The following is a 27,904-nucleotide window of genomic DNA, read 5'->3' as shown; positions in this document are numbered from 1 at the left end:
ATATCGGTTGTCAGCGATTGACTGAAACTCAACAGTAATGATGTTTATTTAGCTATTTATTTTATCCTCTATTTCTCAGTTAGGATTTATAGAATTGGCTGACAATGTAATACATTGTTTGTATCATGTATTACAATGGTAAATATTATTTGACAAAGGTTTATGTTTGAGAATGTAGCTCTCTGAGTACATTTGCAGAAGGGAAAATCGGTGCACAATCCACATAAAATGTCTAATTTCATTCCAACTCAAACAATTACTATACAGGCCCTAGGGTTGCAAAGAGGTGGAAAATTTCTGGTAAATTTCCAGAAACTTTCCATGGGAAATAATGAACAGTGCATGTAGGAGGCGTGGCCTCGGCAGCCCTGCAGTAAGTAGTGTGTTGTGTACATGTGATTGAGGAATAGCAGATATTCAAGTGTATTTGCATGAAATCTGGTTGTTTTAGTCAAGATTATGCTACAATATGTTTTCCTAAACTATATTTGATTTCCCTGTTAAGGGCTAACCTTCAATTTTGTAAATTCCTGGTTTATACCCATATATTCCTGTTAATTCCAATGGAAAGTCTCCAACTTTCCCAGAATTTTGCAACCCTAATCGGCCACCGTATTGGTTATTGGTGAGTTTTTTCCACCTCTAAAATTAGTATTGGCATCAGTCTCAAGAATCCCATATTGGTTGGGCTCAGAAGCTTATTCAACTTAGTTAAAAACACAGTTTTTAAAACATCAGTTTTTAAAATTTCTATAACCTTGATTAGACCAGAAATATTTCCCACTGAGATTCCTAATTTCATTTTCACAAAAAAGAACAAGCAACAGACTTAAAACATTCCAACAAAAAGTTAAGACGACATGAAACATTACAGAAAATAAACAAACCACAGTCTTTAAACAAGCTGGTCAAATTCTGACTATCAAGGTGAATGAACTCCACAGAAGCCACAATGAACAATATTCATAGGAAATGTTTACAGAAAGTACAGTATTTCCAACTGAAAATAACTGAGAATATGTGTTGTGTAATTTGGCTAAACCAACACTCGTTACAACATTAACATCGAAGACAGCAACTACTCTACAACAAGTTAAAACAGTGGTAATAACCCACAACATAGAGTTCAACATAAAACATTCAAACTATAAAGGTGGCAGGGGGTATTCTCTCAGGCACATCTGGGCCCGGGTCCAGCGTCTGAAATGGACCCCTGAACCTCTGGTCATAACGTGGTCAGCCCAAGCCTCATCTCTGAGCGGCTAGTTGGCTCCTTTCGCTTTCTTAAAATCCCTTTAAGTGCTTTAGGGGGATTTAACAGGCCTCTACATTCAGCGTCCTCTCAGCAGCCAAGTTCCAGCGCTTACAGGAAAAGGGCGCTTACAGTATAATTAGGCTGGTCAAAGAAGAGGACTCCGTCTCAACGGTAAATCCACACGGACTGTAAGGAGGCTCGGGCCATTTGTCGGGTCTTCCAGAGCGTGACCGCTGCTCTTGATGTCTCACTGTGCTAAAGGTCAGGCCGTTAAGAAGCAGCAGGAGGGAGGCGGCAGCGGAGACTCTGAACTCAGATTCATTTCTTTTAAAAACATAATACATTTTTCAGAGTTAAAGAATTCAAAGAAAAAATATCACTGTGGTTCCTTGGACATGTTAATCATTTCCATTTTTCAAGTTTAATACCCTGAAGAAAATAACCCAGATTTTTTTTTAATAGGAGCAGATTTGATGAAACCTATTTTTACCCAGATTTTAGGTCCTCGTGCACACTGAACCACCTAAAAAAAAAAGACTAAATAATGACTAAAAATCTGAAAATATTGACTAGTATGTCAACATAATAATGGATTTCTCAAAATAAAAACTTACTTATCGCTGAATTATTAGAATCTTTCTAAAAAAATGTTTTACTTATCCCAAAATAATGACTTAGTATTTCAAAATAAAGGTTTAATCTGGCAACATAATGAGCAACTTTCTCAAAATAATAACAATAATTTACTTATATTTATATTATGAGAAACTCAAAATAATGACTAAAAATCTCAGTATTGACTAGTATTTCAACATAATAATTATTTACTTATTAAAAATGTTGTAGTGCTTCATTGATCATTTCCATTTTTCAAGTTTTGTACCCTGAAGAAAATAATTTTTTAATAGGAGCAGGTTTGATTAAACTGATTTTTACCAAGATTTTAAGTCCTCATGCACACCGAAGCACTCAAGAAAAGACAGAGAGACTGATGAAGCAGCATGTGAAACACGTAGTTCGCTGCTTTTTATTTTAATCTGTTAATAAGATAATGTCAGTCTTTGCATCCTGTTTGATTTTTGGTGCTCTGTGGTTTACTTTGCACTGTGGTTTACTTTGATGACTTCTCAATAAATGTTTAATATAATAGAAAATGAAGACAAATATGACAGAAAAGAAAGGAGCAGTTGAATATAAATCCAAAAAGGTTGCATTTCAGATGTTTAAAATCAGATTTTCAGCAAGTAAAATCATTTTTTTCACCATTTTTTATGCATAAAGAAAGAAATGAATACAGATAATGAGCTCTAAGTATTGATTAGGTTTATTTCTGGTCCTAAATCAGCTTGTATAGCACTAACTCCTGTTAAGCGTGTTTGAGTGTCTAGAAAAGCGCTATATAAATGACATGTATTATTATTGTTAACTGGGTGTGTGCAGGCACAAATCCTTGTGCTCCAAGGTGTGGTTGTGGCTTCGCTTTATGGCAACAGAGACTGTGGGGCGAACAGATGTAGCCTTCAGTACTGGTTTAGACCCAAGTCTGGCTGCTCTACATCTGAAAGAGGAAGTGTGTGTTTGTGTGGGGGGGACCTGCTGTGCCAATCTGTTCTCATTAGTGTTTACTCGCCCCCTCCAAACATGTAATGACATGCACGTCAACTGCTGGAGTCAGGAGCTTATAGCTGTTTGTTTGCACCAGGCCTGTGGCTGCATGTTACCCATCCTCTCTGTCCAGATACCTTTTCCCACTGAGACCTGAATCTATCTGGGCTCATCAGCCTCGGATCGGCACCTGCTGGAGGGATCACAAGTGCATCTTCAGGGAGCGAAATCCCTTCAGGAAACTGCAAAACTTGTGATCACAACAATTAACTGAACGTAGTCCTTCGCGATATTTGAAATACTTTGCATTTTGACAGTTTCTGGTGGAAAATGAGCAGGAATGTAACAACAAAATGCAAAGAATGCTGCAGTTTCGTGCACAGAAGTCAAGACCAGAGTCAAGCCTCAACTCCATAACAATCAAATAGATTCTGACCTTTGGCTCAGATGATTTTACATTATTTATTCACTGTACATGAGACGTGGACTGGTATATATTGTTGTCTGTAGGAAGAGTTGCCAATTTATCATCTGAGAGAATTTTCAGACGATTTGCTGATGATTTTTAAACTTGCTGTAATTTCCCATTTGTTTGGTGCCTTTTTACACAAAGTATCAAATTGAAATGCATCAGTAAAATCTCAACTGGAAAGATCACTAGTGCATCTTTAGGGAGCAAATCCCTTTAGGCGAATTTGCAAACTTGTGATCACAACAATTACCAAAAATTCAAGTATTCCTTTGCAATCTTTGAAATACTTTTGTTAATTGCTAATTGCAACTAGTAATTTTCCACAAGAGATTGCCAAAATCAAAGAATGATGCAGTTTCATGCACAAAAATCAAGACCAGAGCCACATTTATTAGCCTAAGATGAATAAAAATCAAGCCTCGACTCCACAAACAAGCTCTCCTGATTGACCATTTTTAAAGTGACAAAAACTGAACCATCTTTTATTGAATTCACAAAGCCTATCATTTGTTCTGTCGAGCACTCCAACTGAATAGACTAGATTCTGGTATATAAAAAAAGTCCTATTATTAAAAAAGTGTGTTTGCCTCCAGTCTATAGGATAGCAGTTTGAACTCTAACTGGAACTTAATGCATTATTTGATCACCATAGTATTGACTTTATAACACTAAAATGGTTACAAACTGTTGAAATCCAGCCACTCTGGGCCAAATAATGTCAAAAATCTCCACTCTAAACCTCAACAATACCTGTGAACTGTGCAGTTGCGGTCAGATATAATCTTCAACTGCTTACGCTGGACCTCGGTACTATATGACCTCTTGGCCTGTGTAGTTGGCTGTAATCGGTGGCCATTCGCAAAACCTCTGGTGCTCTTTGATACGCCCTCCCTTCTTCATCTTAAAACATCCCCAACCTCGCAGAATGACTCTGTCTTTGGAGAAGCTGTGATCTGCCACGTTCTATATTAACATATTGTCAGTCAGAGCCCCCCTCCTCCTGCACATCCTCTAATGTTATTGAAGAGAGAAAGATCAGAGGGGCAGCCGTATCCCCACACTCCATCAAGAGTGTGTGTGTGTGTGTGTGTACGTGTGTGTGTACGTGTGTGTGTGTGTGTGTGTGTGTGTGTGTCTGGCCGGCTGGCAGGAAGTGGGGGCTGCTGCCTTTGATGGTCACACTCCCTCAGATGTGTCATTGCTACAGACGGCGGCTCGGCTGACATGCCATGTCTGTGCTCGTTGGGCTCTCGCCGCTGAGAAACAACAGCCCTGATAGTTACCTAAACACACACACACACACATAAAAACACACTTAAAGTAGATGTATTCTGCACACATAGAAGTGGCTTCACACCGAGATGGACCCATCCACCCACCCCCTGGGCCAAAACTGCTCGGGCTGTTCCACCTTTCCACTTTACTGGCAGTGATAATCGGTTGTGGCGTGTGACCGTGCCGGGCTCTTTGTCTATTGGTCGCGCCTGTCATGCAGCCGGCGAGGTGTGTGCATGTGTGTGTGTTTCTGTGCACGTGCGTCGCCGTGCTCTGGCCGCGCTGCAGAATTGCAGGGAGGCTCCAGTTACATTGTTATTCTAAACAGGGTGTTTTCAGCCGCTCGTCCTCGCAGTCATTCAGCAGAGCGATCTGTCAGTTCGCTCCCCTCCCTCCTCTTCCCTCCAGGGACCAAACTGTGAACTTAACACACTCGGCTCTGATGACTTCCCTGATGGTGCAAAAGACAGCCAACTCTACAGCTGTAATGTTATTGCTGGAGTGGCTTGAATGTTGCATTGTTCCTCTGGTTTTTTAAGTGTGTGTGCATGTGTGTTTTGGTGTGTGTATTACATATTCAGAGCGAGGGAGGGGAGTGTGAGTGTGTATGTCACCATTCCAGTCTCTTCCCGGTAACCCGCAAAATGCCAAGGTGGGGTGAGGTTGTGTTATTCTCTGTGTGTGTGTGTGTGTGTGTGTGTGTGTGTGTGTGTGTGTGTGTGTGTGTGTGTGTGTGTGTGTGTGTGTGTGTGTGTGTGTGTGTGTGTGTGTGTGTGTGTGTGTGTGTGTGTGTGTGTGTGTGTGTGTGTGTGTGTGTGTGTGTGTGTGTGTGTGTGTGTGTGTGTGTGTGTGTGTGTGTGTGTGTGTGTGTGTGGTGGGTTGTTGAGGTCTAGATGAAAGTGGAAAAAGCAGAGGAGGAAACCAAATAATCAAGAGGGGTGAGCGAGGTGAGGCTGGGAGCAAACGAAAGCAATAGTGTGTGTAAGAGAGAGAGAGAGAGAGGGGGGAAAAAAGGGGGCAGGCGTTCTTAAAACACTGTGGAGTCCAGATCAGAAATAAAACATAAAAAAGGGGAGAAGAAGGAGGAGGAGGAGGGAAAAAGGGAGGAGGGATTGTGCTCGAGTGTGTTATGTGTGCGGATCCTATGAAGTGAAAGCAGCCGGGGAGTAAATTGTGCGAGCCCAGAGAGCTCAGCCCTGCATGTTCGAGCTGGCACTTTTGATTTAGACAGAATTTTTTTTTCTGCCGCAAGATCTTTTTTTCTGCCCCTCCTGGTTTATTATCAGCTAAGACAAAGAGCTAAAGAGAGAGAGACATAGAGACAGACAGAGAGAGAGAGACACAGTGAATAGATGTTGCGCAGCTGACAGCAGAGGAAGCGGCAGAGAGAGTTTCCAGCCATCGAGCTCCCCGACTGCAGCCTTTTCTTCCTGGGAGATTAAAAAAAAGGACAAAAGCGTCTCTCCCCCCTCCCACCCTCCCACCTTCTCCAACCCGCTACCATCCGATCACCAGCCTGCACGCCGCTGGTGTATGGTGCTTTTCTCTCAGCCCTCAAAGGCATGGACTGAAGATGATGCAGCCGGGGGCTTAGTGAGAGATCGCTCCGCGAAAACCCCTTCCCCTCACCAACAGGGCCAGACCAAGAGGAGCAACTCCGGGGGAGGGGGGAGGGGGGGTTGAAGGAGTGGAGGAGGAGGAAGAGGAGGAGGAGGAGGAGAAGTGAGAGGGGGGGTACCCTCCTTGGATTATTGCAGAGGTTCTTGCACTTCCCTTTTTTAATTTTTTTTGCCTTTTTCCCCTCTCCAATCGCCTCAATCATCTTCTGTTTTTGCTGCGATGCGTAGTTTTTAAGCCGAAGAATGTGGAGACAACATTTTCCAGGCAAGCAGCATGTTTCCTGTTTTCTTTTCTGGATGTCTAATAAAGTCTGGCATGTGGGAGGTGGGAGGGGGAGGGGGGAGGGGGGGTAGGTAGATAGATGGGGCGAGATTGGGGGAGTGTGGATAAGAGGAAGGCGAGAAGGAGTGTGTGTGGGTGGGTGTGTTGTGTGATCGTAAGGTAGGCGAGTTGTCTAACGTGTAGTCATTTCCAGGTCCGCCTGTCCTGCGCTGCTGCACTCAGCTCTGTGTTTTTCGCTTCCTCTGCGGTCTCGGGCTCAGTAGCTCGGGGCAACGGCGGAGAATAAAAGAGCGGGAAAAAGAGAGAGGGAGGGGAGGGGAGGTCCGGCGTGGTTGTGCCATGGATGCTGTTGACACCCGCTTTTGTCCCGTGGCGGAGTGTGGGCCCCGGCCCGCCCATGCACACAGAGGGTACCATTTAAAACAGGCGTGCGCTCATTTTGTTGGCAGGGGATGGATTGGTGTGGCGGGCAGCCGGGTGGTGACAGGGGTGGGGCACTGGCAGTGCAGGACAAGTGGCCTTTGTGTGCTACTTTTGGGGAAGTGAAGGGAGGGAAGGGCAGTGAGGAGGCTGCCAACAAAGGGTGCTTATACCCGTACCCCCCCTCACCCACTTTACCCCCTCTCTTCAACCACTACAACTCATGCAGTGACCTCGCGCTGTCACGGGGGATGAAGGGTTTGTGTGTGTTTATGGCAGGTTGTGTGTATGTGTGAGGGAGGAAAGTAGTAAATGACTAATTCAGCCTCAGTAAACCAGAAGTACAGGCTCTGGCAGAGTGCCATGCAGAAAAGGAGGAAACTCCAGCATGGAAAACAAAGTGTTGTTTGACCCGATGCCACATCTGTGTATTATGCCAAACTTCTCCGTTACTCCACAGTCAAGCTGCTGGCAGCGCGCCAGGGGTTGTGTGTGGGTTCCTATTCATTTGTTGCCACATCCATGCAAGTGCATTCCTGTTGTGTCCATGTTTTCATGCAGATCTCAGTTTGGCTTTGCAACTTGTGCCTCCACATGAGGACTTATTGCACATCTGATTGCACCCATTTCATATGAATAGTTTGGAGTTTTAAAAGATTAGTTTTATTATCAAATCCATTTGTCAAATTGCTCTATCTTCCTTACTTTTGCACATATTCCTCAAGCTTCTTGCTCCAAATCCTGAAAGGCACAAATCACAGTTAAGTGGATATGCTTTAATTATTGATACATGCTTGGAAGTTTAACCGGCAAGTTAAAATAGCTGAAAGTCACAGGATGTTATCAGCAACCGCTCTGTTGGTCTGGTTGAACTGCAAAACCACTAAATTTACGCACAAAAGTAGAGTGAGGTCAGTAGTTTATTTCCCTCTTTGACAAATTATCTATCGGGCACAGATGCCAAATTGCAGAGAGCACATTAACCAGACAACAGCCAAGTTTGAGTTTGGCCTTTGGGCAACTTACTTGTAGAATTATCATTAATTAGCTGCAGCCGATATAATCAACTGCCAGCGACATTTGCCATTTGAAAAGGCAACAATCAGCATCCAGGGATGATTTATTATGCTAATAAAAGACTTGACAATTTGTTTTGTTGAAAAATTCAGCAATGTAGCCAACCTGGCACCAGCTAGAACAAACCCTACACACAATACACAGGCCACATATCCATATTATGACCCCCCTCGTCCCTCCATGGGCATGTTCTCCCATCCACCCACCCACCCACCCACCCACCCACACACACACACACACACACACAGCCTCGTCCTGTCTGACCGGCTGCCTGTGTTAAAGGGGATGTGGGTCATGTCTCGGCACAGGGTGGCACAGTAAATGGCTGTTGGCGGTCAGAAGCGGCAGCAGCCACCCAGCCTTGTTGTCAAGAAGAGGCCACCTGCAAACAGCAGCTTGTGGTTGCTAGGTTACCGATGGCAGCAGATGATGATAGTATGGTGAAGGACTTGTACGGTCTCCCATTACCACTAAAGTGACTTCTGTTGCTGCTCTCTTCTCTGCGTTTTCTTTTCTGACTACCAAACAACCGCGCGTCCCTGCTCCCTCCTGCTCCCTCTTCCCCTCACAGAGGCAACATTACACCAGCAGCAAGAGGCCAGCGGTAGGAAGAAACTCGTAGCTCTCCCTTCCCCACATAATGGAAACTCTGGCCTCATCTCCCGTTGCGCCGCTCTGCTGCGTCCTGCTGCCAGACTCTGACTAAGTGTTGCTGGCTCAGGAACCGCAGCCTCCAGCCCGGGCCGGGTTCGGGTTCCACAAGTATTTGTCTACAGGAATGATTAGAATTAAAATACTGATGACTGAGAGAGATTGAGCAAACAAAGTGAAAAAGTCTGATCTCATAAATACCAGTAAGTGGTTTTAAGCCTTTTCACTGGAGACCTAGATTTCCAAAATAATTTTCATTGTGACCCAGTTCTCATTTTTTGACGACTGTTGTGTGAACTAATTGAGAAAAATGTTCCGTTTTTAGCCTGCGAACTGAGCTCACCACCTTTTTATTACAGGGACTTGAAAAGATTTTAGTAAAATTATATCCAGCAGTAATAGATACCAGTTTTTAAAAAGCTATTTCAAGGCCCATTTGTATCATCTTGTCACCCACATGATAAATCTTTCTGAGCTTTTAGAAAGTAGAGAATATTCCTTTAGAAATCATCATGCCGTGTTTATTACTTTACAAGTACATGGATTAAAGGATGTTTCAAGGTCGTGCTTACTAATTAAATATATTTAGGATTGAACCATTAAGGAGGCAGAGATGTTTTTGTCTTGCCATTAGTGATAAATAATGAGCAACATGTACAGAAATATCAGTAGGATGTGGCTGTAAATTGAGTCGTTTTGGATTATAGGCAAGATTAAGCAAACATCACTTGTTTACTTATTTACTTGTTTACTTATTTACTTGTGACAGGGATTTTTCCACTGGTTCCGATCATCCATGCAATTAATTGATTTTATAGACTATTCACTAATGGACAACATTAATTGCAGCCTTAGATCTGACAGAGTATGTCAGCAGGGGTTGTGTACAGTATGTGTGTGAATGTGTGTTACATGCATTTATTGCTTTGGCAGGTAAACCCACGACAGCAGCTGCCTCTCAGAGAAAATGTACTCATCCCAAATCCACACACACACACACACACACACACACACACTCGCAGCCTGGCAACAGTTTAGCAACAAGCAGAGGAAGCGAGAACACAGGAAAGGAAATGAGGGGGATTAATTAATGGAGGAGTGAAATTAAGAGCACTCTGCCTCCTGTGGTTCTGACGTGACCCCCAACACTCCACAGCCCCCTGCCCTCAGTGCGCACATTTGTTGACAATCGATACACCATAGGGGGGTTTATGTCCTCCTCTGTTTTTTTTATGTCGCAAAATTGTTTAATAGATTATGGCAAAATCATTTTGTTTGCACCACTGCATTTGCAAGATGACACCTATGTGAGATTCTTTAAGCTGTTCACTCGGGCTGTCAAGCAATTAAAAAAAGGTAATCTAATTAATTACAAGATCTGTGCATAATTAATCTCAATTTAATCCAGATATCAATATTTGCCAGGAGAAGCATTTAACATATTGAAAACATTTTTTATAATTGCCATAACAATCCAAAATGTGGCATTGATGCCCTGTGCTCTAGCACCAACATTTGCCTGCAGTCCATTGCAATTAATGTGGTGATTAAGTTGGCTTATCTTTTACAGGTAGACTTACTGAGACTTCATCTGAACTATACACTGTATAAAATAATGGACATAGTCACTGTGACATCACCCATTTGCTTGTAGACTCCAGTTTTGAATCCTCAAGTTGGACAATTTTTTCCGTTGCCATCTTTTTTAGATGATTTAGATGAATTCTTTGGTATTTTCATGCTTTATTAGATAGTGACGGGGGAGACATGCAACATATGGACTTTGGCCGGATTCATACCCATTTCTGCTGCAACAAGCACTCCCTTTTAATAGCATGCTCTCTACCAGTGAGCCACCAGGACGCCCCAGCCATATTGTTTTTTTGTGTGCATGTAATAAACAGACCGGGAGCCAGAACAAGGCTCCTAATTTTTGCAAAATTGCAGTATGGAGTAATTTCCAAATTGCAAGAGGCAAAATAAGTGTCAAAACACCATTCTGTATTAAGTGTTGTGATGCTGCACAGATGTCCAGGCATACAAATAATATTCCGTTTTATTCTACAGGCTTATAAAACCATCTTTGTTTGGTAGAGATCTTTTAACAAATTCACACTATAATCATTTTCGATATGTTTTTCCATGAATATGGGAATAATGATGCAAAAATGATCATTCCCTGCAACATGGTAAAACATCACAATTGTAATATCAGTCAAAATAATAGCTTTTTTCCAAATCATGCAGCCCTAGTTTATAATACCATGATGGTTTAACGACACATTAAAACACATGAAATGATATTGCAGATAATTATACACCCGCTGTGGAGAGAGAAGGTGCTGACAAGGTAACATGAATGCATCGCTTCTCAGAATTAGGGTATTGTGCCGCTGACAAACCCAGCAGTTCTGGTTAAGACTGGTTTGATGTACATGCTGTCGGTTTACCACAGGGGGAGTGTTGCCTGTCACCTCCCTGCTTCCCCATGCCCAGATACATCATCTCCTCTCCATCAAAATCAGCAGAGTGAGAATCAATCTGTCACACACACACAAACACATGAATACACACTCCGGCTCCTAGAAAGACCGACAGACAGACAGAGAAGGGTGGAAAATGATAGAAAAGGAGGAGAAGGAATGACAGGTGAGGCGAAAGGACGACAGAGAAAGGAGGGGCGGTGATTACAGCTGAGGAATGATAGCTGAGGTGGGGAAGAAATTTACGTGACAAAGGGAAGGAGAAGCGGATACATGGTGAGCGAACAGAGATACAGAGCTAGACATCGGCAGACAGGAGGAGCTGTCAGAAGATGCTATCGTACAGGGAGAGATCTGGGGAAATGCAGACGATACAGTGAAATGTAGCAGTGGAAGAGTCGGTGAGAGGGAGATTGAAAGAGTAAGAGACTGAAAGGTCAGAGAGACAGAGAGAAACCCAGTGGATGATTCATGGAGTTCAGCCTGTCTAACTTCTGCCTGAGGGTTCCACGCAGCCTGCCAGCCGCTCCTCTCCCCTACCACCTCACCCACAGCTTCTCTCACCTGCACACCCACGGCTGTCTGTAATCTGTATAAGCCAGTAACTACTGACTGACTTACATGCAGCAGGCAGAAGGTTACAGGTGTTCTGGGTGTTTTCTGTGAGTCAAGGATAGCCTTGCATGCCGCAAACCTGCAGTGCTTTAATCAATATCTTTTTTAGCACCTTTGAATCAAATGATGATTCGTTCTGAGCCTCTTTTATCTTATTGTTTTCTGCACATTTATGATCGGGTGTGAGCTAACAAACTCTAATTTACCAACGCTACGTCATCTGCCCAGCAATAAATGGCAGTGTTTTTATTCACATATTTTTATGTGCATTTTAAAGCAGCCCATTAGAAAAGCTGCATGGAAAGATAAAATTAACACATAGAATTCATAAAACTTCCTCAGCTGCACAAGAAAAGTTTTATGCTTGCTTGAGGTGGGGATATGGAAACGCCTTTGCCAAACAAGTTCTGACGTAACAAACATTTAACTCATATGAGTGATTATCTTTTTCTGCTGTTGCCATCTTACCCAATATTACACTAATTTTTCTTAATTTGCAACAGCATAAAACATAGGGATGTAAATTGTGCATTTCATCACAGTATACGGTATTAGATTGATTCATTGGACAATGATACGTTTTTTGCCAATATCACAAATTCTGCTGCAGTACAACTCTGATTCAGTTCGATTCAGGGGTCATCGATCGATATGAGATATTAAAGATATCATATGCCCATTTAATACAACCTGTTACTTTACATCAACTCACAAAAGCAAATAAAATACGATTAAACCATTTTATTTCTGTGCTCTTTCAGATATGTAAATGAAAAACAATCCATTCTTTTTTAATACAAAGAATAAAAATTGTCCTTCTATTCACTTAACTTAAAGAGCCTGTGATGATCTTCCAATTATGAATATATGGAGATTGTCAAAATAAAAGCGTATATTTAAGACGACATTATGTATCGATGCAGTAGGATTATTCACCGAAGAATTGATAAATCGATCTATATCGATGTATTGTTACAGCCCTAATAAAACATGGCCAATACTAAGTGACATGAAAGAACCAGGTGCTTTCCTCCTTTCAGCTGATCGCTAAAGGGCCAACGCATTATACTGCCATGACATCATCTTGAATGCGACACTCGCTAAATCCTTTTATCGGAAAGCAAACAAAGAATATCTGCACTTTGTTAATTGTGTGGCAGTGTACAGCGTAGTAAGTAGTGTACAGTGGAGGAAATAATGTGTGGCATAGTTTTGCTGGTTTGTTATTTGAAAAAAACTGGGTCAAGTGACTAGAAGCTTTGCAGCTGCTCTCGACGGTAGTTTGGTTATTTAAAAATGCCGGCTGGTGATGATTCCCTCCAACTAATCGATGATCTGCAGTGTTTTAACTTCAACTTTTAGTATCAGCTCAGCTCGCTTGGAACTTCAACCAAGGTGGTACGAAAAGTACCAAAGTAATGTTCACAGTTTTTACTATTGAAAAAAACAAAAAACAGCAAGTTGAGTTGAGTAGAGCCATGCAGTACCATGCAGTGGAAATGCAGAAACATACTGTGGTGCTGGAGCTAAAGATTGTTTTCATCATTGATTAGATGGTGTAAAGGTGAGGAGAAGTAAAGGAGGGCTCATTAGGGACAATTAATGGATTAATTGTTAAGTCTATAATGTGTCGGAAAGTAGTGGACAGCCCTTTGCTATAAATCGGAGCTTAAGGTGATGTCTTTAAAATGCTTTCTTGTTGGATCAATAGTCCAAACCCAAAGGTTTTTTCTACTTTTATTTGATGACCATTAATAGTTATTAGAACTGTTGTTTTATTTTTCTCTTGATAGATTAATTAGCTAGTTATCTCAGCCCTTGTATGCTTGTATTCTTGTATTGCCTCAGATGTGGCACTAAATGTGCGTGCGTGCTCTCACACCCCGCCCTCAGGGTGGTGTAATGGACTTGGTCTGCACCGCCCAGCTGCCCCCATTAATATTCAACGAGCTGTCAGTTGCAGATGTGGCACAGACAGCCGAGTCGCCACGCCTCACCTTTCCTGCCGTCATGTCACCTGTCTCGAACAGCGAGTGTGATAAGTATGGCACAGAGGCAGTGATAGTGGTTGGTGGTGGTGAGGAGGGGCTGCAGTCTGTCTGTCAGGAGAGAAAACATCTCCTCTGCCCTTTGCATCCGGGGGAGGCGGGGGTTCAGGCGTTTGCACCTCAACTCTCAGTTGCAGATGCCAGCGTTGCCAAAAATAAAGTGCATTAAAAATGGCAACTAAAGTGGTCACCATGACAATAGGCGGCAGGCAGGAGGAGACGGCACCTCCGCTCCGATCCTCCCCCTGCCCTGAGAGGCTGCTGGACTGCTCTCTCTCCCTCTCTGTGCATCCCCTTCCTGTCGTTTATGCTCTCTTTCCTTTCATCCTCCTCTTCTTCTTTGAGATGTCTGCTGGGAGCTCTTTAGGCTAACAGGCAGTGTTTAGTCTATTTTTATGCACGCTTGTTTTACATTTTAATTTTCTCTGTCTCGCTGTTCTTCCTCCCTGCCTCCCTCCCACCTGTTTATTGTGCAATGGCCACACACAACTTTCTCAAATCTCCTAATCTCACCTTTATCTGCCCTAATCTGCCTCTTCTGCTCCAGTAATCCCACAGAGCTAATGAGCCCTCCTCCACTTCTCCTGTCCTCCACCCCTCTCCTTATCTCAACCCCCGGAGTCTGACGTCATCCTAATCTTCGGGATAACTTTAAGTGCAAACAGATGCACACACCTGCGAGTGAGGTCACGATTTAAGCATTAAGATGCTGATCTTAGCAGCAAAGCATGAGATAAGAAAGTGATGTCATGAAAGGTGGTTGGTGGTTTTCGGTCTCTTCTGGGATGACCTGTCAACTTGGACATGTCCATAGCTGCTGACTGAGAGTGAAGATCACGACCTGTGTAGTGTTAGGGTGCTAGTACTCAGTAGGGAACAGTTGCTTTCCTTCCCAGCTTCATCCATCCACTGGCTGTATTCTGAGCTGCTCAGAAGCAGCATGAATATTGATACCCCTCTCTTGTTAACATTGTATGAAGCAGGGCTCGTAATTGTCTGACTTCTCAGCGCGACACGTCTTCTTCTGTGGGGACTTGTGAGAAGGTCGGCCCGCTGGGGAGCCCGGCACTTCTCGGCTCTCTTCGCTTTAAGTGGGAAAAGCGGCGAGAGGGGAGGAGAAAGCCGAGCGCAGACAAAACCAGAACTGTGACACGCACTTTGTCGAATGCGCCGGAGTGCAGATGTGAGTTGGCTGCGGGTTTGTTTCAGCCTTGTATCATTTTCTCTTACATTTCAATGATACATGGCTCTTTTGAGGCAGGGCGGCAGCGAAGCTCATTTCTTAAGGTGTAGCTTGCATTTTTTCCCCTTTTTTCCCCCTCCACAGCTGCTGGTTCCACTCACAGTGAGGCAAATGCAGGATCCTCTCCCTTGAACTGAGAAATGAGAACAAACTGTGGGTGTGTTAGTGCACACTTGTCATATGTGCACGCAGGGGGATATTTTCCTCTTGGTATGATGGAGTGCATGAGTGTGTGAACTTGCATATGTGATGTAAGTGTTTGGGAGTCATGAGACCGAGAGGATTCCTGTAAGTGAGGCTGTGGTCTAATCCAGTCTTGAGTAGGCGCATTGATTTATTGAGCAACGCTCGATAGTTCGGAGCCCTGCTTCCTGCTGTATCCTAATCAGCACATGTGCACACACACAGGAGGTTATTATAATCTGAGTCTCTTATTTCCCCAAAAAACAGTGATGATCAGATGACTCCAGCTGGCAGGAGAGAGTTACTTGCTGATTTTTAGTCTAATAATTTGACTTGGCACAGTGGGGGAATCTTCCGCTAGAACTTCTGTCTGTTAGCATTTTTAAGTATGTATTTTAGTTTTTAGAAAAGTCACTTTTAGTACTCTTCATCAATTTCAATAAAATCAAAAATAAATAATTTTTGAATACATTTAAAAAATGTTTTAAATTGCCCTGTAGTGCTATTCATAAATTTAGATTGTATCGAAATATCGGCCATGATGTATGCCTTCTCTTGAATATAATGAAACAACATGGCACTCGTTTTGAGCTTGTGGTGCCTCAAAACGCCAAAAATAGATTTGAAAAACAGACCTTGTAGTGAGCAGTTTCATGAAGAAGAAAGAAAACAACAAGGTCTGAGGATTATCTTGAGTAACCGGGTCATGAGTTCCTACAAAGAGATATTACTGTTGTTTTATTATAGTTCTGTTATATCTGAGAGAAGAGAGACATCTCTACAGCTGATATCTTCATCACAACTAACATCAAAACAATCTAGATTGATAAATCGCTTTACAGGTATTTTGGGGTAAACTGTCGCTTTAACCATATCCTGGTGAATAGAAAAAAAACTACACTTGAAGGGTGTTTACCCAAACTATAACACAAGAATATATCTCATCATTCAAAGCAGGGGCCTGTTCCATAGAGTGAGTTTAAGAAGTAAGCCAGACTTATTTCAGTTAGTCTGACTTATTTACAGTTGATTTGGTTCTATAATTCAAGTTCAGTTACTACACAGTCATGGAAAAAAATATTAGACCACCCTTGTTTTCTCCTTGCTTTCTTGTTCATTTAATGCCTGGTACAGCTAAAGGTACATTTGTTTGGACAAATATAATGATAACAACAAAAATGGCTAGATATCAGATATCATTATATTTGTCCAAACAAATGTACCTTTAGCTGTATAAGGCATTAAAATTAACAAGAAATTGAAGAAAACAATGGTCTAATCATTTTTTTCTATGACTGTAGATCTTCAGATTAACTGATATAAACCTTATTTTTATTTCAATCTTATTTGCATTATGTCATGCAGATTTTTTGGGAAAACCAGCTGAAACTTCGTAGTATCTTTCCAAGTCTATTACTGTATATTCTTTAAAATAACCTTCCTTCTTTTCTCCATCTGTCTCCAGGTATTCGGCCCCAAATCATGAACGGGCCAATGCATCCGCGCCCCCTGGTGGCGCTGCTCGACGGGCGCGACTGCACCGTGGAAATGCCCATCCTGAAAGACTTGGCGACCGTCGCCTTCTGTGACGCTCAGTCCACACAGGAGATACACGAGAAGGTAAAAAAACACTCCCACGCTGCACTTTACTGCTGCAAAGTTGATGGAGAGTCTGTCACTCACTCATGTCCGCCTCTTTCTGCTCCTATCACACCGCTGATATGTGAAGTGCGTTATATTGGCCCCATACACACTCGCCAGTTAAAATATAGTGGCTTCATTATGATTTAATGTCACTTTGTGGCACAGAATGCGATGCCTATATCAGTGCCATTGTTCTAATAGAGAGTCTTGTATGGCGGGATGCAGTGTAATTACATTGGCTTGTAGAAGCTCTTTATTGCTTTTTATGCAGCGCCGTGGCTGCAAAACAATATATGGCCACGGAGATGGGTATCACCAAACTGCTATCTCTCCATCTGCAGACGGAGTGAGAGCCGCTACATCTTTCCTCTCGCTGTTTTTATGAAAATGGGACATATTAAAAACGAAGCATTTGCATAGAGATCAATTCAATCAAAGACCTTGGGCGGTGAGGAGAAAGGGGGGAGCGGGTAGCTTTTTGTTTGTTTTAACACTGCCTTATCAGGAAAAACATGATTGTAATGTTCACCTCCCCAGCATATTCAGCAGTTCACAGTAATAACTTGCAGTCTAGATACCCAGAGGGGTGGTGTAGATTGAAAATGTCCAATCTCTTCTTTCTGCGGCATGGATGCGGAGATGCAGTGGCGGATAATTCAGGGAGTTTCAGTATGATGTTTTCAGGCCAGACACCAGCTGCCACACTCTCCTCCATCCTCACCAGAAAATACAGAAACTCCTGGGAAAGGCTTCTCATGGCAGGAATATGAAAGTGGCCCGAGGTTATGTCAGGTCCTCTACCCAGTAATCCCTTATTTCTCGGGTGATGAAACACACGGCCGAATACTGATCTCGATCGGGTTGCAATACCACTTCATGGAGACCGAATCCTGCACGCAGCACCTGCGCTCCGACGTCCAACTTTCTCACAGTTGTCGTGCCTCGCAGTCACATGTGGCCTGTAAAAGCTGGACGATAGCCCATGTGGCATAGAGTCAACATCACACTGCCTTACTGTTCATCCAATCATGATGTTAAGATTAAGGCTGCAACAAATGACCGATTACGTAAGCAATCTTATTTCCTCCCCCTGCATTTATATTTATGTCACCAAAAATGTCTGACCTCGACTATACTGACCTGTATCTGTGTAAAGTTTGTCACAAGAGAGGTGTTTTCACATTCCTCTTCTGATGGGGGAGATGTCAGTGCACTTCCCTGCAATCTGAGATCAAAATGTAGCCCTGGCAAGCTACATTTGGTACGTCACAACTTTGAAATTTTTTTCACCTACTTTTTAAAACCATGTTAAACAAAATATTAATCATAGCATAGTATTTTTACATACTTTAAAACGTGTCTGGAGGGGCACTTTAAATTGCTTGTTGCAGATGGAAACAGCTTGCCTGTCTAACCATTCTTTCACGTCTGTATTCACTTGAGTATTCAGCTATTCTTTTCTTTTTTTTATTAAGGCTTTGCTTTGCCATGTCAGCCTCATTCACACAAAGAATATATTTTTATAACTGTCATCTCCCTCTTGCTCACATCTCTGGTTCACTGCTGAAGTGAGTTTAAAAAGTGTAATCAAAATAGGATCATAGCTTTCTCTTCTGCAGGGTTTTTTCTGTATCTTTTATGCTGTTATCATGGGCTTCAGACAATTTTAAGATATACTATGCAGGATTTTCCTAAAGAAAAAATATATCGACTAATAGAAAAGTAATCCCTCTCCATTATCACTTATGACCCACTAGAAGTGTGTAGCAGAGTCTATATCTGTTTTTTTTAATCTCTTTTCTTTTCATTTTGCTCTCTTTGAGACATTTTTTGCGCATCAACCTTTAGGCACTATAGAGAGCAAACAAAATTATGTATTTTTGTAGTCCAACCCAGAAGTTAGCATCACTATTGGGTCTATTGAGAATGAGTTTATGGGATTTTTTCATTTGGGTTTTTGCAGAAAATAAGCTCTGTGACGCTTTCGCAATTTGTTCAGCAGAATAATCTTCACAAATGAAAACCACTTTTATGATGTTTGAAGCGTTAATAGAGCTGACAGAAGTAAAAAGCTAACGTTAGGCTATAGCTAATGTAACTACTCCATGGTTGCTTGACTTGAACGTCACTACCGTTAGCTTCAGACGCTCTCCGACAAGCTAACCAGGGGTTTTGATAAGCTAGCGAAACCATAGCCTTATAAATTCTTTATTAACTACTATACAAGAGTTTGCAAAAGTACAGAAAAACACGACGAGAGGCTGTGAGGCGGACAAGTGAGAGAGTTCGTGCCCAGCGTGATGACGTTTAATGACCCCGACAACCACTGTAGTCTCAATTAGCCACTTGTTCGCAACCACCTTCACAAGTGGGGGTTTTTACTCATGTATTTTATGACATAAAAACAAAACGCAAACATTTCTTCAGCTTGTGTTAACCACAGACCTTATTTCAGGCATCTAACCACAAATCCATTCAAAATCCTCATTGAGTTTGAGAGGGTAGACCCCAGGATGCAAAAATGCTAACTTACTTCCTGGTTGAAGAACTCATTCCTGCGGCGCCCTATTACATAAAATATAAATAGTAGACACATCGATAAAAAGGCGTAAATATAGCGAGGCAAAATGTCAAGTGGAGAACATTTTTTCCAAAACAAGAGTGAATATGGGGTTTGCTTTCACTCTTGTTAAGCCAGAAAGAAGGTGCCAAGTTTAAATGTTGTGTTTACAAACGCAATCATTCCTGCATAGTGTGCCTTTAAGAGGTGCCAAAAGCTAGAAAGCAACATTTTAATCTGCACATATTATCCGCCAGGTGGAAAAAGTCTGTTCTCAGAGTTACAACCAGCTCTCATCCCCACTACATCCACTCTGGATGACCTCATGGCCATAAAATCCCTCCCTTGTAAGCCATGGAGTCAAAAACACACACACAAAATCACCATATCAAAACTCCTTTGCAACATTATACTCTGTCTCTCACGCTCGCCTCGGCCAAAAGGGGAGGGCCCTGCTGCTGTGTCAGAAAAGCCAATGCATCGTCAGAAATGATAGATGTTAAAAGCAATACGGCTTTGGTTACAGTGGAGAGGGGGATATAGATTGGGTCAGAGATTCCATTAAAGTAGATTTCTCTCAAAAAAGCTCCATTGCCCAAGTTAAGAGTGTGTGCGTGCACTTTGACTGGCCGTGCATTCTTATGTGTTTTAACCTTGAACTAGTATGGAAGGCCTGTCTGGGACGCTGCTCTTATAAAAGCTGTATGGAAATTCAGAGCTAATCTGCTAATCACAGGAAAGCTAATGCAGTTTGGCTGCAGGCCCTGTTATTTAGGCGCTGACAGGGGCTGAGGCTGATACAGAGGGGAGGGCGTGGAGGGGATAGTTTAGATCCACATCAGACTGGATCGCAGGCCAGGTCACCTTCTCCATGTCATGTAGCAGAGGAACGGCTTTTCACAGTCACACACTCCTCCTAAGATGTCCTGAGGCAAACACTTTGTGGTTTTCTGTGGTTGTGTTTTAGTAGCAGATTTCCAAAATATGTTAAAAGATTTGAATTGAAGTTGTCCAAAAAGTAGAGGGGAGAAACCTAACAGCACCAACGTGTGGTTTTTGTATTTGTAATGTAATCCTTGTCCATCTCTGCCTAAACAGATACAAGTTAAAACAGAATTATGTGCCGTTTCTTATTATGGGCAGGGCTACATATGGGCAAGAATCTGGTGACACAGTACATATAAAAAACACACCACCATGTGCATAAAGTCTGAGTAGCTTTTTATGTACAGAGCAGAAAATAAATTAACCAATGCCTTTGCATGTAAACTATTAATTAAAATCAAAACAATAGATGCAATACTATATTTTAAATATATGCATACTCAAGTATATTAATATTTTCTTACATCTCTAATTTCGGGTACGTTTTAGTATATAGTAAGTATTGAGACTACAACTTCTCATGTCAACTAATTATGTTTTTTATATACATAATTGCAAGTTTTCATATTTTCTATATATTTCTTCTATTACAATAATGCCCTCTCATTGATTATGGAAAACTATGCAGAGAAGGTCCCACTCTTCCATGTTAGACTGATTTTAACTGCTTCATCTTCCTTGTACAGAATTAGAATAAAAAAATATAGAAAAACAGAAATACAGCATAATATTAAGACCTGCATGTTTGGGGTTTTTTTTGGTTATTTTTGTGGATAGGTTTGTAGTGATTGCCATCATATTGCTCAAAAAACATTTCATTGCAGAACGTAAATGGGTCAAAAGGTCATCTGAATGCAGTCATTTTTTCCACCTATCACATGCCATCATATCTTAGGTTTATCCTACAATCAGCAGCTGCCCTGACCTTTCTGTCCGGTCAATTGCTCAGATCCTTTGTCCATAAACACCCTCGGGGTCTGAGTGTAATTGTGATGACCATGCGGAACCGCGGCTCCTCTGAGATAATATAACGACTTGTTCCACTTCAGTGCAGGTCTGTAAGAGGACAGTGTGTCAGTGCTGCTGGGGACCATGTGATCCTTGTGCTTGCCCTCGCTGTGAAGTCTTTTACTTAAGTTTCCGGAGTCATGATTTATGTGTTTCCTCTGGAAGGAATGTGATCTTGTGATTTTCATATGATGGACTAATAATCATTTTGCGTGCATGTGCCGCATGAAACAGAATAATCAACAAATGGAAGGCAGATTATTTTTTATGAACAAATAATTGGAAAATGTTGCATTGGCACTCCTTCGGGACGGCATTTGAAAGAAACCTGCCAACTCAAACATCTATAACGCTGACGATCAATTAATCAATTAATTGCTATGTTTTATACATACTCCAGTATGTATACAAACATGCACACATGGGCAAAATAAAATGTATATATACAGTACTGTGCAAAAGTCTTAGTTCTGTTTTCATAACGGCGCTTTTATTTTGAAAAGATGAAAAGAGACTTCCTGTCGATCATAAAACTAACTCAAGTGAGATTAAACTGTAAAGATAACGTCAAGGAGTTCAATGTTTTATGTTTTAGCCCCTGAAGAGACATGAGGTTAGTTTTCACAATAATCTTGCATATTTAAATGTTTCATGTTTAAATAAGTTTTGGGTCAAATTAAACCTAGTAATTCATGCTAGCAAGGTTTGATACAGTAAGCTAATTTTGCTCAAATTAATGCACTTATGTGTGTTTTATAATTGTTATTGCGACTTTCAGCTTGCAAACTGTAGCTTTATCCAACTTAATTCTCAGCTCATTGGCTTATTGACGTACGGCCGCAGAACTGACCGATCGGCCGTGTTTCAGTTCAGTGAGTACTGATATGCAGTCAGAGATAAAATTAAAACAAAAAAATACACAGATCGATAAAATTCCACATGATCGACCAAATTCTTAACGACCATTAATCAATCATTGATTAATTATTCCCATCCCTAATTCGCACTATTTTTTCTTAATGTGTGTGTCTGCAGGTGCTCAATGAAGCAGTGGGAGCCATGATGTACCACACCATCACCCTGACCAGAGAGGACCTGGAAAAGTTCAAAGCCCTACGCATCATCATCCGCATCGGCAGCGGCTACGACAACATCGACATCAAGGCTGCCGGAGAGCTGGGTACGAACTGTGATATCCAGTAAAGCCTCAGTGCTGATGTATATATCACAGAATATTGAACAGAAATGGTTAAAGGTGGGGGGAAAATCAATACAGCATAGTATTGCGATATTTTGCATGGCATCGATTCATGGCCACCAAGTATCGATATTTAGCGTGTCGGCGGCCGTCAGTAATTTTGCCATTTTTGCCGTTCTCTACTTTTAAGAATAGACTGAAGATACTGGTATCATATGAAACTAGAGGATGTAAGGAATCTATATATAGATGGTGCCTACATATATCTATATATAGGCACCATGTGGGTCAGGATATCGTGTCAGGAAATTGTCGAAATAACGCTGCAAAATGAGGCTATTTTTGTTTCATGGTGATTTTCAAAGCCGTCATGTGACCTCTGACATCATGCTATCTCAATGAAAATAGGCTCTCTGGGTTCCCACAAGTCTCCTCTTTACATGCATGGCTGCCTCCCAATTCAGAACTGAAAATGTTCTCTTATTTGACGAAACAATTCTTGGTTGAATTTCATTTTGTGGACACAAAATGCAGTTAAACAGTTAAATCGCAATATATTTTATCACAATACTCACCAGATCGCAAAATGTGACTCAAGTATCAGGATAAAATTGTATCGTGGAGCCTCTGCTGATTCCCACCTCTAGAAATGGTGTGTGTGTCACACAAGGATACATTTTTTGTATGGTGTTTTATGTGCATTTTTCAGTTGTCTCTCATGTTGTATTGATTTCTTGGCTTCTGCTTATGAGCTTGTTTGATCATTTATTTGTTCATTAATTACATATGATACCTCTGGCGCCACTAATCAGATTTAGGTGAACCGTGAGGGGATGATTCATCACACCGCCGCAATGTGGCATGTCGAAAACTGCAGTAATTTGCCAAAGGGTCCGTGTATTTAGAGGTCAGAACAAGATGGCTCAGTTGATAGCGAGTTTGTCTAAAGGGAGAGCGCCTCAGACCACATGTTTATGGTTTCGTTGTGTTTTTTTTTTCACTGTATGGATTCTCAGAACTGTATCAAAGGCTGAATTAAAGAGTCAGATGAATGGCAGACATCCTGCTGTGAGCCAAAATGTTCAAAGAGACAGAAAGGGGAAGACGCACAGAGAGAGAGGAGAGTTCAGTCTTCTCTCTGAACCACCACCCAGGCTTATATCAGCAGGCTGGTGGCTCAAACAGCCCTTACAGTTGACAAAGCTGCCATTTTCCTGCCAATACGAGATACTGTGTCTAACTGCCACCCACTCACCGAAGGCGCTCTGCCTCACAACGCAGGAGTCAAAAGCTATCGTGCCTGGAGAAGGCGGCGCTGATATGGCGGCTGTTCCCGGGGAGAAGAAAAGGGGCCATTGATTGAGCAGGCTCTGGCTATTTTTTGCTGTCCAGAGACGGCTGTGCTGTAACTCTGAGATACAGAGTGGGATGAGGACATTAGAGGAGAGTGAGGGCAGGCAGAAGTGCTTAAGTGGCGATAATGGAAATCTTTGTGTTGTTGGAGAATAGGCAAGGTAATACCACAAGGTCAGAGGTTTAAATACTCTGAAGGTAACGAAATTATGAGCATTCTACTGGAGCATGTCTTAACAGAAAGTGGCTAAAACTTGTTTTAGTGTGGGTGTGCACATAAGTTTACATAGACTAAAGCTTGGAAATACTGTAAGTCAATACATATTAACTTATCACGTGATCGTATCCTGACGATTATATTATGCTGTGATTTTAGAAAATTCACCTGCCTAACCTAGTAATTATAATCAAACTGCAATTAAAAACAGTGGTGGAATGTAACTAAGTACATTTACTTGTACTTTGCTTGAGTATTTTCACATATAAATAACTTTTTACTTCTACTTCACTACATTTTATATTCAAATATTGTACTTTTTACTCTACTACATTTAGCTGACAGCTTTAGTTACTTTTCAAGTCGAGATTTAACATGAAAAACATGTTATAGACTATAGATTTGTATACATGTTTTTAAATGTAACCACATAACAGTATATTAAGTCGTTAAAATTAGCTCTCCCTGGACAAAAGTCAAATGCTGCTTACAGAAACGCATAAATAATAATAATATATCTGGAATATATATAAGAATCTGGGTGGTGCCATTCTGCATAATAAGCTTTTTTACTTTTGATACTTTAGGTACATTTTTGCTGATACTTTTGTTCTTTTACTTCAGGTTTTGAATGCAAGACTTTTACTTGTAGTGGAGTAATTCTGCAGTGTCGTGTTAGTACTTTTACATAAGTAAGGGTTCTGAATACTTCATCCACCACTGATTTAAAAATAAAAAATTATAAGTTTTTGTTTAATATGTGTTGAACTAGTGGTTGTTCAGATCGGTCAGCTTCTTCCCTAATTTTACAGCAAATATATAATATATATAATTATTTGCAATGTGTGTGCATATTGGTACTAGAGCCAGACAATTAATCAAATGGATGAAATTACCATCTTTTTGAATAAACTCATATCTCAATTCTAATGACAATATATATTCAGTTAAGTCACCAGAAGTTCAACTAATCTATCAGCCAACAGCCCAGTGTCTTTAACTCATCTTACTATCATTAAACAGGACAAAACAGAGCAACTTGTAATTAAAGATACTGTAATGCATGTTTATTTTAGTACAGAGTTAGATATATTTTCATCTGTTCTGTCTTGTGTGTGTGTTTGTTCTTTCTTCAGGTATTGCTGTGTGTAACATTCCCTCGGCAGCTGTGGAGGAGACGGCAGACTCCACCCTGTGCCACATCCTTAACCTTTACCGGCGGAACACCTGGCTCTACCAGGCTCTCCGGGAGGGCACGCGGGTCCAGAGCGTGGAGCAGATCCGCGAGGTGGCGTCCGGCGCCGCCCGTATCCGCGGTGAAACCCTCGGCCTGATCGGCTTCGGTTAGTAGAATATAATCTGCTGTTACTTTCTACCTTTCCTCTTGTTTTTTTTCTCCCTTTCCTTGCCCTCCATTCTATGTTTTCATATCCTCTCGCTGCTCAGTGTGCCGTCTGTTTTCCTGCCCTGATAAGGTTATTTTTCTCCCTCTGCCCGTCCCACAGATTATCTCAAGGTTGTCTGTTTCGCCTCCCTCTGGGCTGGCTTCCTTTTCTCTGCCACACAGTTCTCTCATCCCACCGCTCTAATGCTCGCCATTATATCTCCATTATTCTCTCTTCTTCTGTTTCCCACTCTTCTTCTCTGTCACTGCGCTCCCTCGACACCTTGCCCTGCCATAATCGGGCCCCTCATGGTAGCCCGGATTCTGCCTGTGTGTGTTTACAGTGTGTTTTCCCTCTCTGCACCTGTTTTAATGCTGATTGTGTGTGTTTGCATCATTCCACCCTGTCTCAACATTAGTGGGCTGACAGATGCTTTGTCTTCTCAAAAGCCTTTCCAGAGTGCCACCTTATCTCTGTGTCCACATACACTCCCCACTCACACAAACACACAACCTCCTCCCCCCGTACAGGTCCCAGACAGCCTCCTAGACTTACTGTGCCCAAACAGCAGCAGGTCCTGGCAGGGAGAGTGTCCTCCTCCCCAATCTCTCTCTCTTTCTCTCTCTCTCTCTCTCTCTCTCTCTCTCTCTCTCACACCCAATCCTCCCACCTCCAGCCTCCTCTCCCGGTCTTTCTGGCTCAAGCCGTCTCCAAAACAATGTCCATTGTCAGCGGGAGGTTGGGGACAGCGAAGGCCTCCTGGTGTTTGTTTGTAGGACTCTGCACATACAGCCAGCTGCACAACTCTGCAGGCTGCAAACACACCAAATGAAAACAAAAACCTCTGGCTCTGGTGCGACAATAGACTTTGGAGTACTTGAAGTACTAGTGCCGCCAACCTTTTTAGGCCTTTAAGGGGAGACACTACAGGTGAATAGGTTATTTTTTTTAATTTATAGATATTGCCATGAAATTCCCCCAATTTGTTATTTAAGATAATATGTTTTTGCATTACAAATTTTCCAGATTTTTGTCTAGATATGCAAATTAGGCATGAAATCATGAAATATGAGCTGCATATATTTCTAGGACATAAATCTGAACATTGGATGGAGCAAATTTGAAAGTTATTATTTTATTTTGTTAATATATTAGATCCAAAGTTCCTCAGAGGGAAATTGGGATATCTCTTATTATCATTTCATAAATCTGAAAATACTGTCAAAAGTCATAAAAAAAATGTCATCATGTTTTTAGGGAACAAAATGTTCTGTAAATCAGGGTATGAATGATATATAGACAAACCATCCATCCATTTTCCTCCGCTTATCTGGGGCCGGGTCGCAGGGGGCTGCAGGCTAAGCAGGGCATTCCAGACGTCCCTCTCCCCAGCCACAACGTCCAGCTCCAAACTACAAACCCTTCTATAAAAACATTAAGAATATAGTTAGGGATAAAACTGGTAAGTTTGGTGTCTGAGCCATAAATCTCAACTTCAGCTACACTTACAGGGTAGAAAGCGCAGAATTTGCAGTAATATATGCTGCTATAGAATGCTAACTTTTAGTGAATTTAGTAGAAATTTGCAGGCGCAAATGTAGTCAAATATACACCTAAATGTTTGTTTTGAATGTTTTTCTGAAAGAAGACACATTGTGGGAGAAATATAGCCCTCAGAATTGACCAGTGCATGAAAAAGCAATGTCTTTGCATGTAAAAAAAAAAAAAAAAATCTTTATTCCAGCTCTAACAACTAGCTTTTTTCCTGGCGCTTCCAACTGCAACTCGTTTTCTTCTTCAGTGGAGAAAGTTTCAGTTGTTATTTAGTAAAGGTTTGGGTGTACATTATATAATGGCTATAAGTGTCACACATTGCTTTAAGCATCAGTTTAATGATAGGATATGATATAAATGTCATATCATGACATATATTGATAATGCAAAATATCTTGATGAATGTAATGTATATGTATATATTATGTGTCTAGTAAGAACTTAACCTCTTAACACCTTTCATACAATCATGTAGCGAAAAATGCTTTGCAGATAATAAAAAATATAAAAACACAGATAAACTTTAAACATGAATAAATAAGAATAAATACATTTTGCAAGACAAAAAATTACAACAATAAAACAATAAAATGTTACAAAATCAACATCAGTTTTAAAAGATAGACCCCAGCTAACCATTCTTTAGCTGCAAGCTGCATTACACTGAATGGGATTTTTTTTACAAAAGCAACACTTTCTTCCATGTTGGCCTTGACCAAAAAAATGTGCCGCACACCAGCAGCTGGGACAGAGTTGATCTCAGAAATCTTTGTGTTGTGGCAGAGTGTCGTCCTCGTCCTTTCACTGTGGATAAATGAGCAACACAAAGCAAAAGTCTACTGCTGACAGTTCTGTGGCGGACCTTCTGGTT

The 27,904-nt window shown here is 41.5% G+C and overlaps 1 protein-coding gene across 5 annotated transcripts in view; it reads left to right on the top strand.

Moving 5' to 3' along the window:
* Nucleotides 1-27,904, top strand: part of LOC131959163 (C-terminal-binding protein 2) — a 115,704-nt gene that overhangs the window by 75,083 nt on the left and 12,717 nt on the right. For 4 of the 5 annotated variants that reach the window (XM_059324263.1, XM_059324262.1, XM_059324261.1 and 1 more), the window contains 3 exons: nt 16,695-16,849; nt 22,362-22,506; nt 25,231-25,437. In XM_059324263.1, the coding sequence (XP_059180246.1) occupies nt 16,695-16,849; nt 22,362-22,506; nt 25,231-25,437 (507 nt within the window). Of the gene's footprint in view, nt 1-5,719; nt 6,492-16,694; nt 16,850-22,361; nt 22,507-25,230; nt 25,438-27,904 lie in introns of those variants that run through there. The other variant, XM_059324264.1, reaches the window with a different exon arrangement.

The sequence above is a fragment of the Centropristis striata genome, chromosome 21, assembly GCF_030273125.1.
Source record: "Centropristis striata isolate RG_2023a ecotype Rhode Island chromosome 21, C.striata_1.0, whole genome shotgun sequence".
Classification (NCBI taxonomy): domain Eukaryota; kingdom Metazoa; phylum Chordata; class Actinopteri; order Perciformes; family Serranidae; genus Centropristis; species Centropristis striata.
This window is presented reverse-complemented; position numbering and strand designations above follow the sequence as displayed.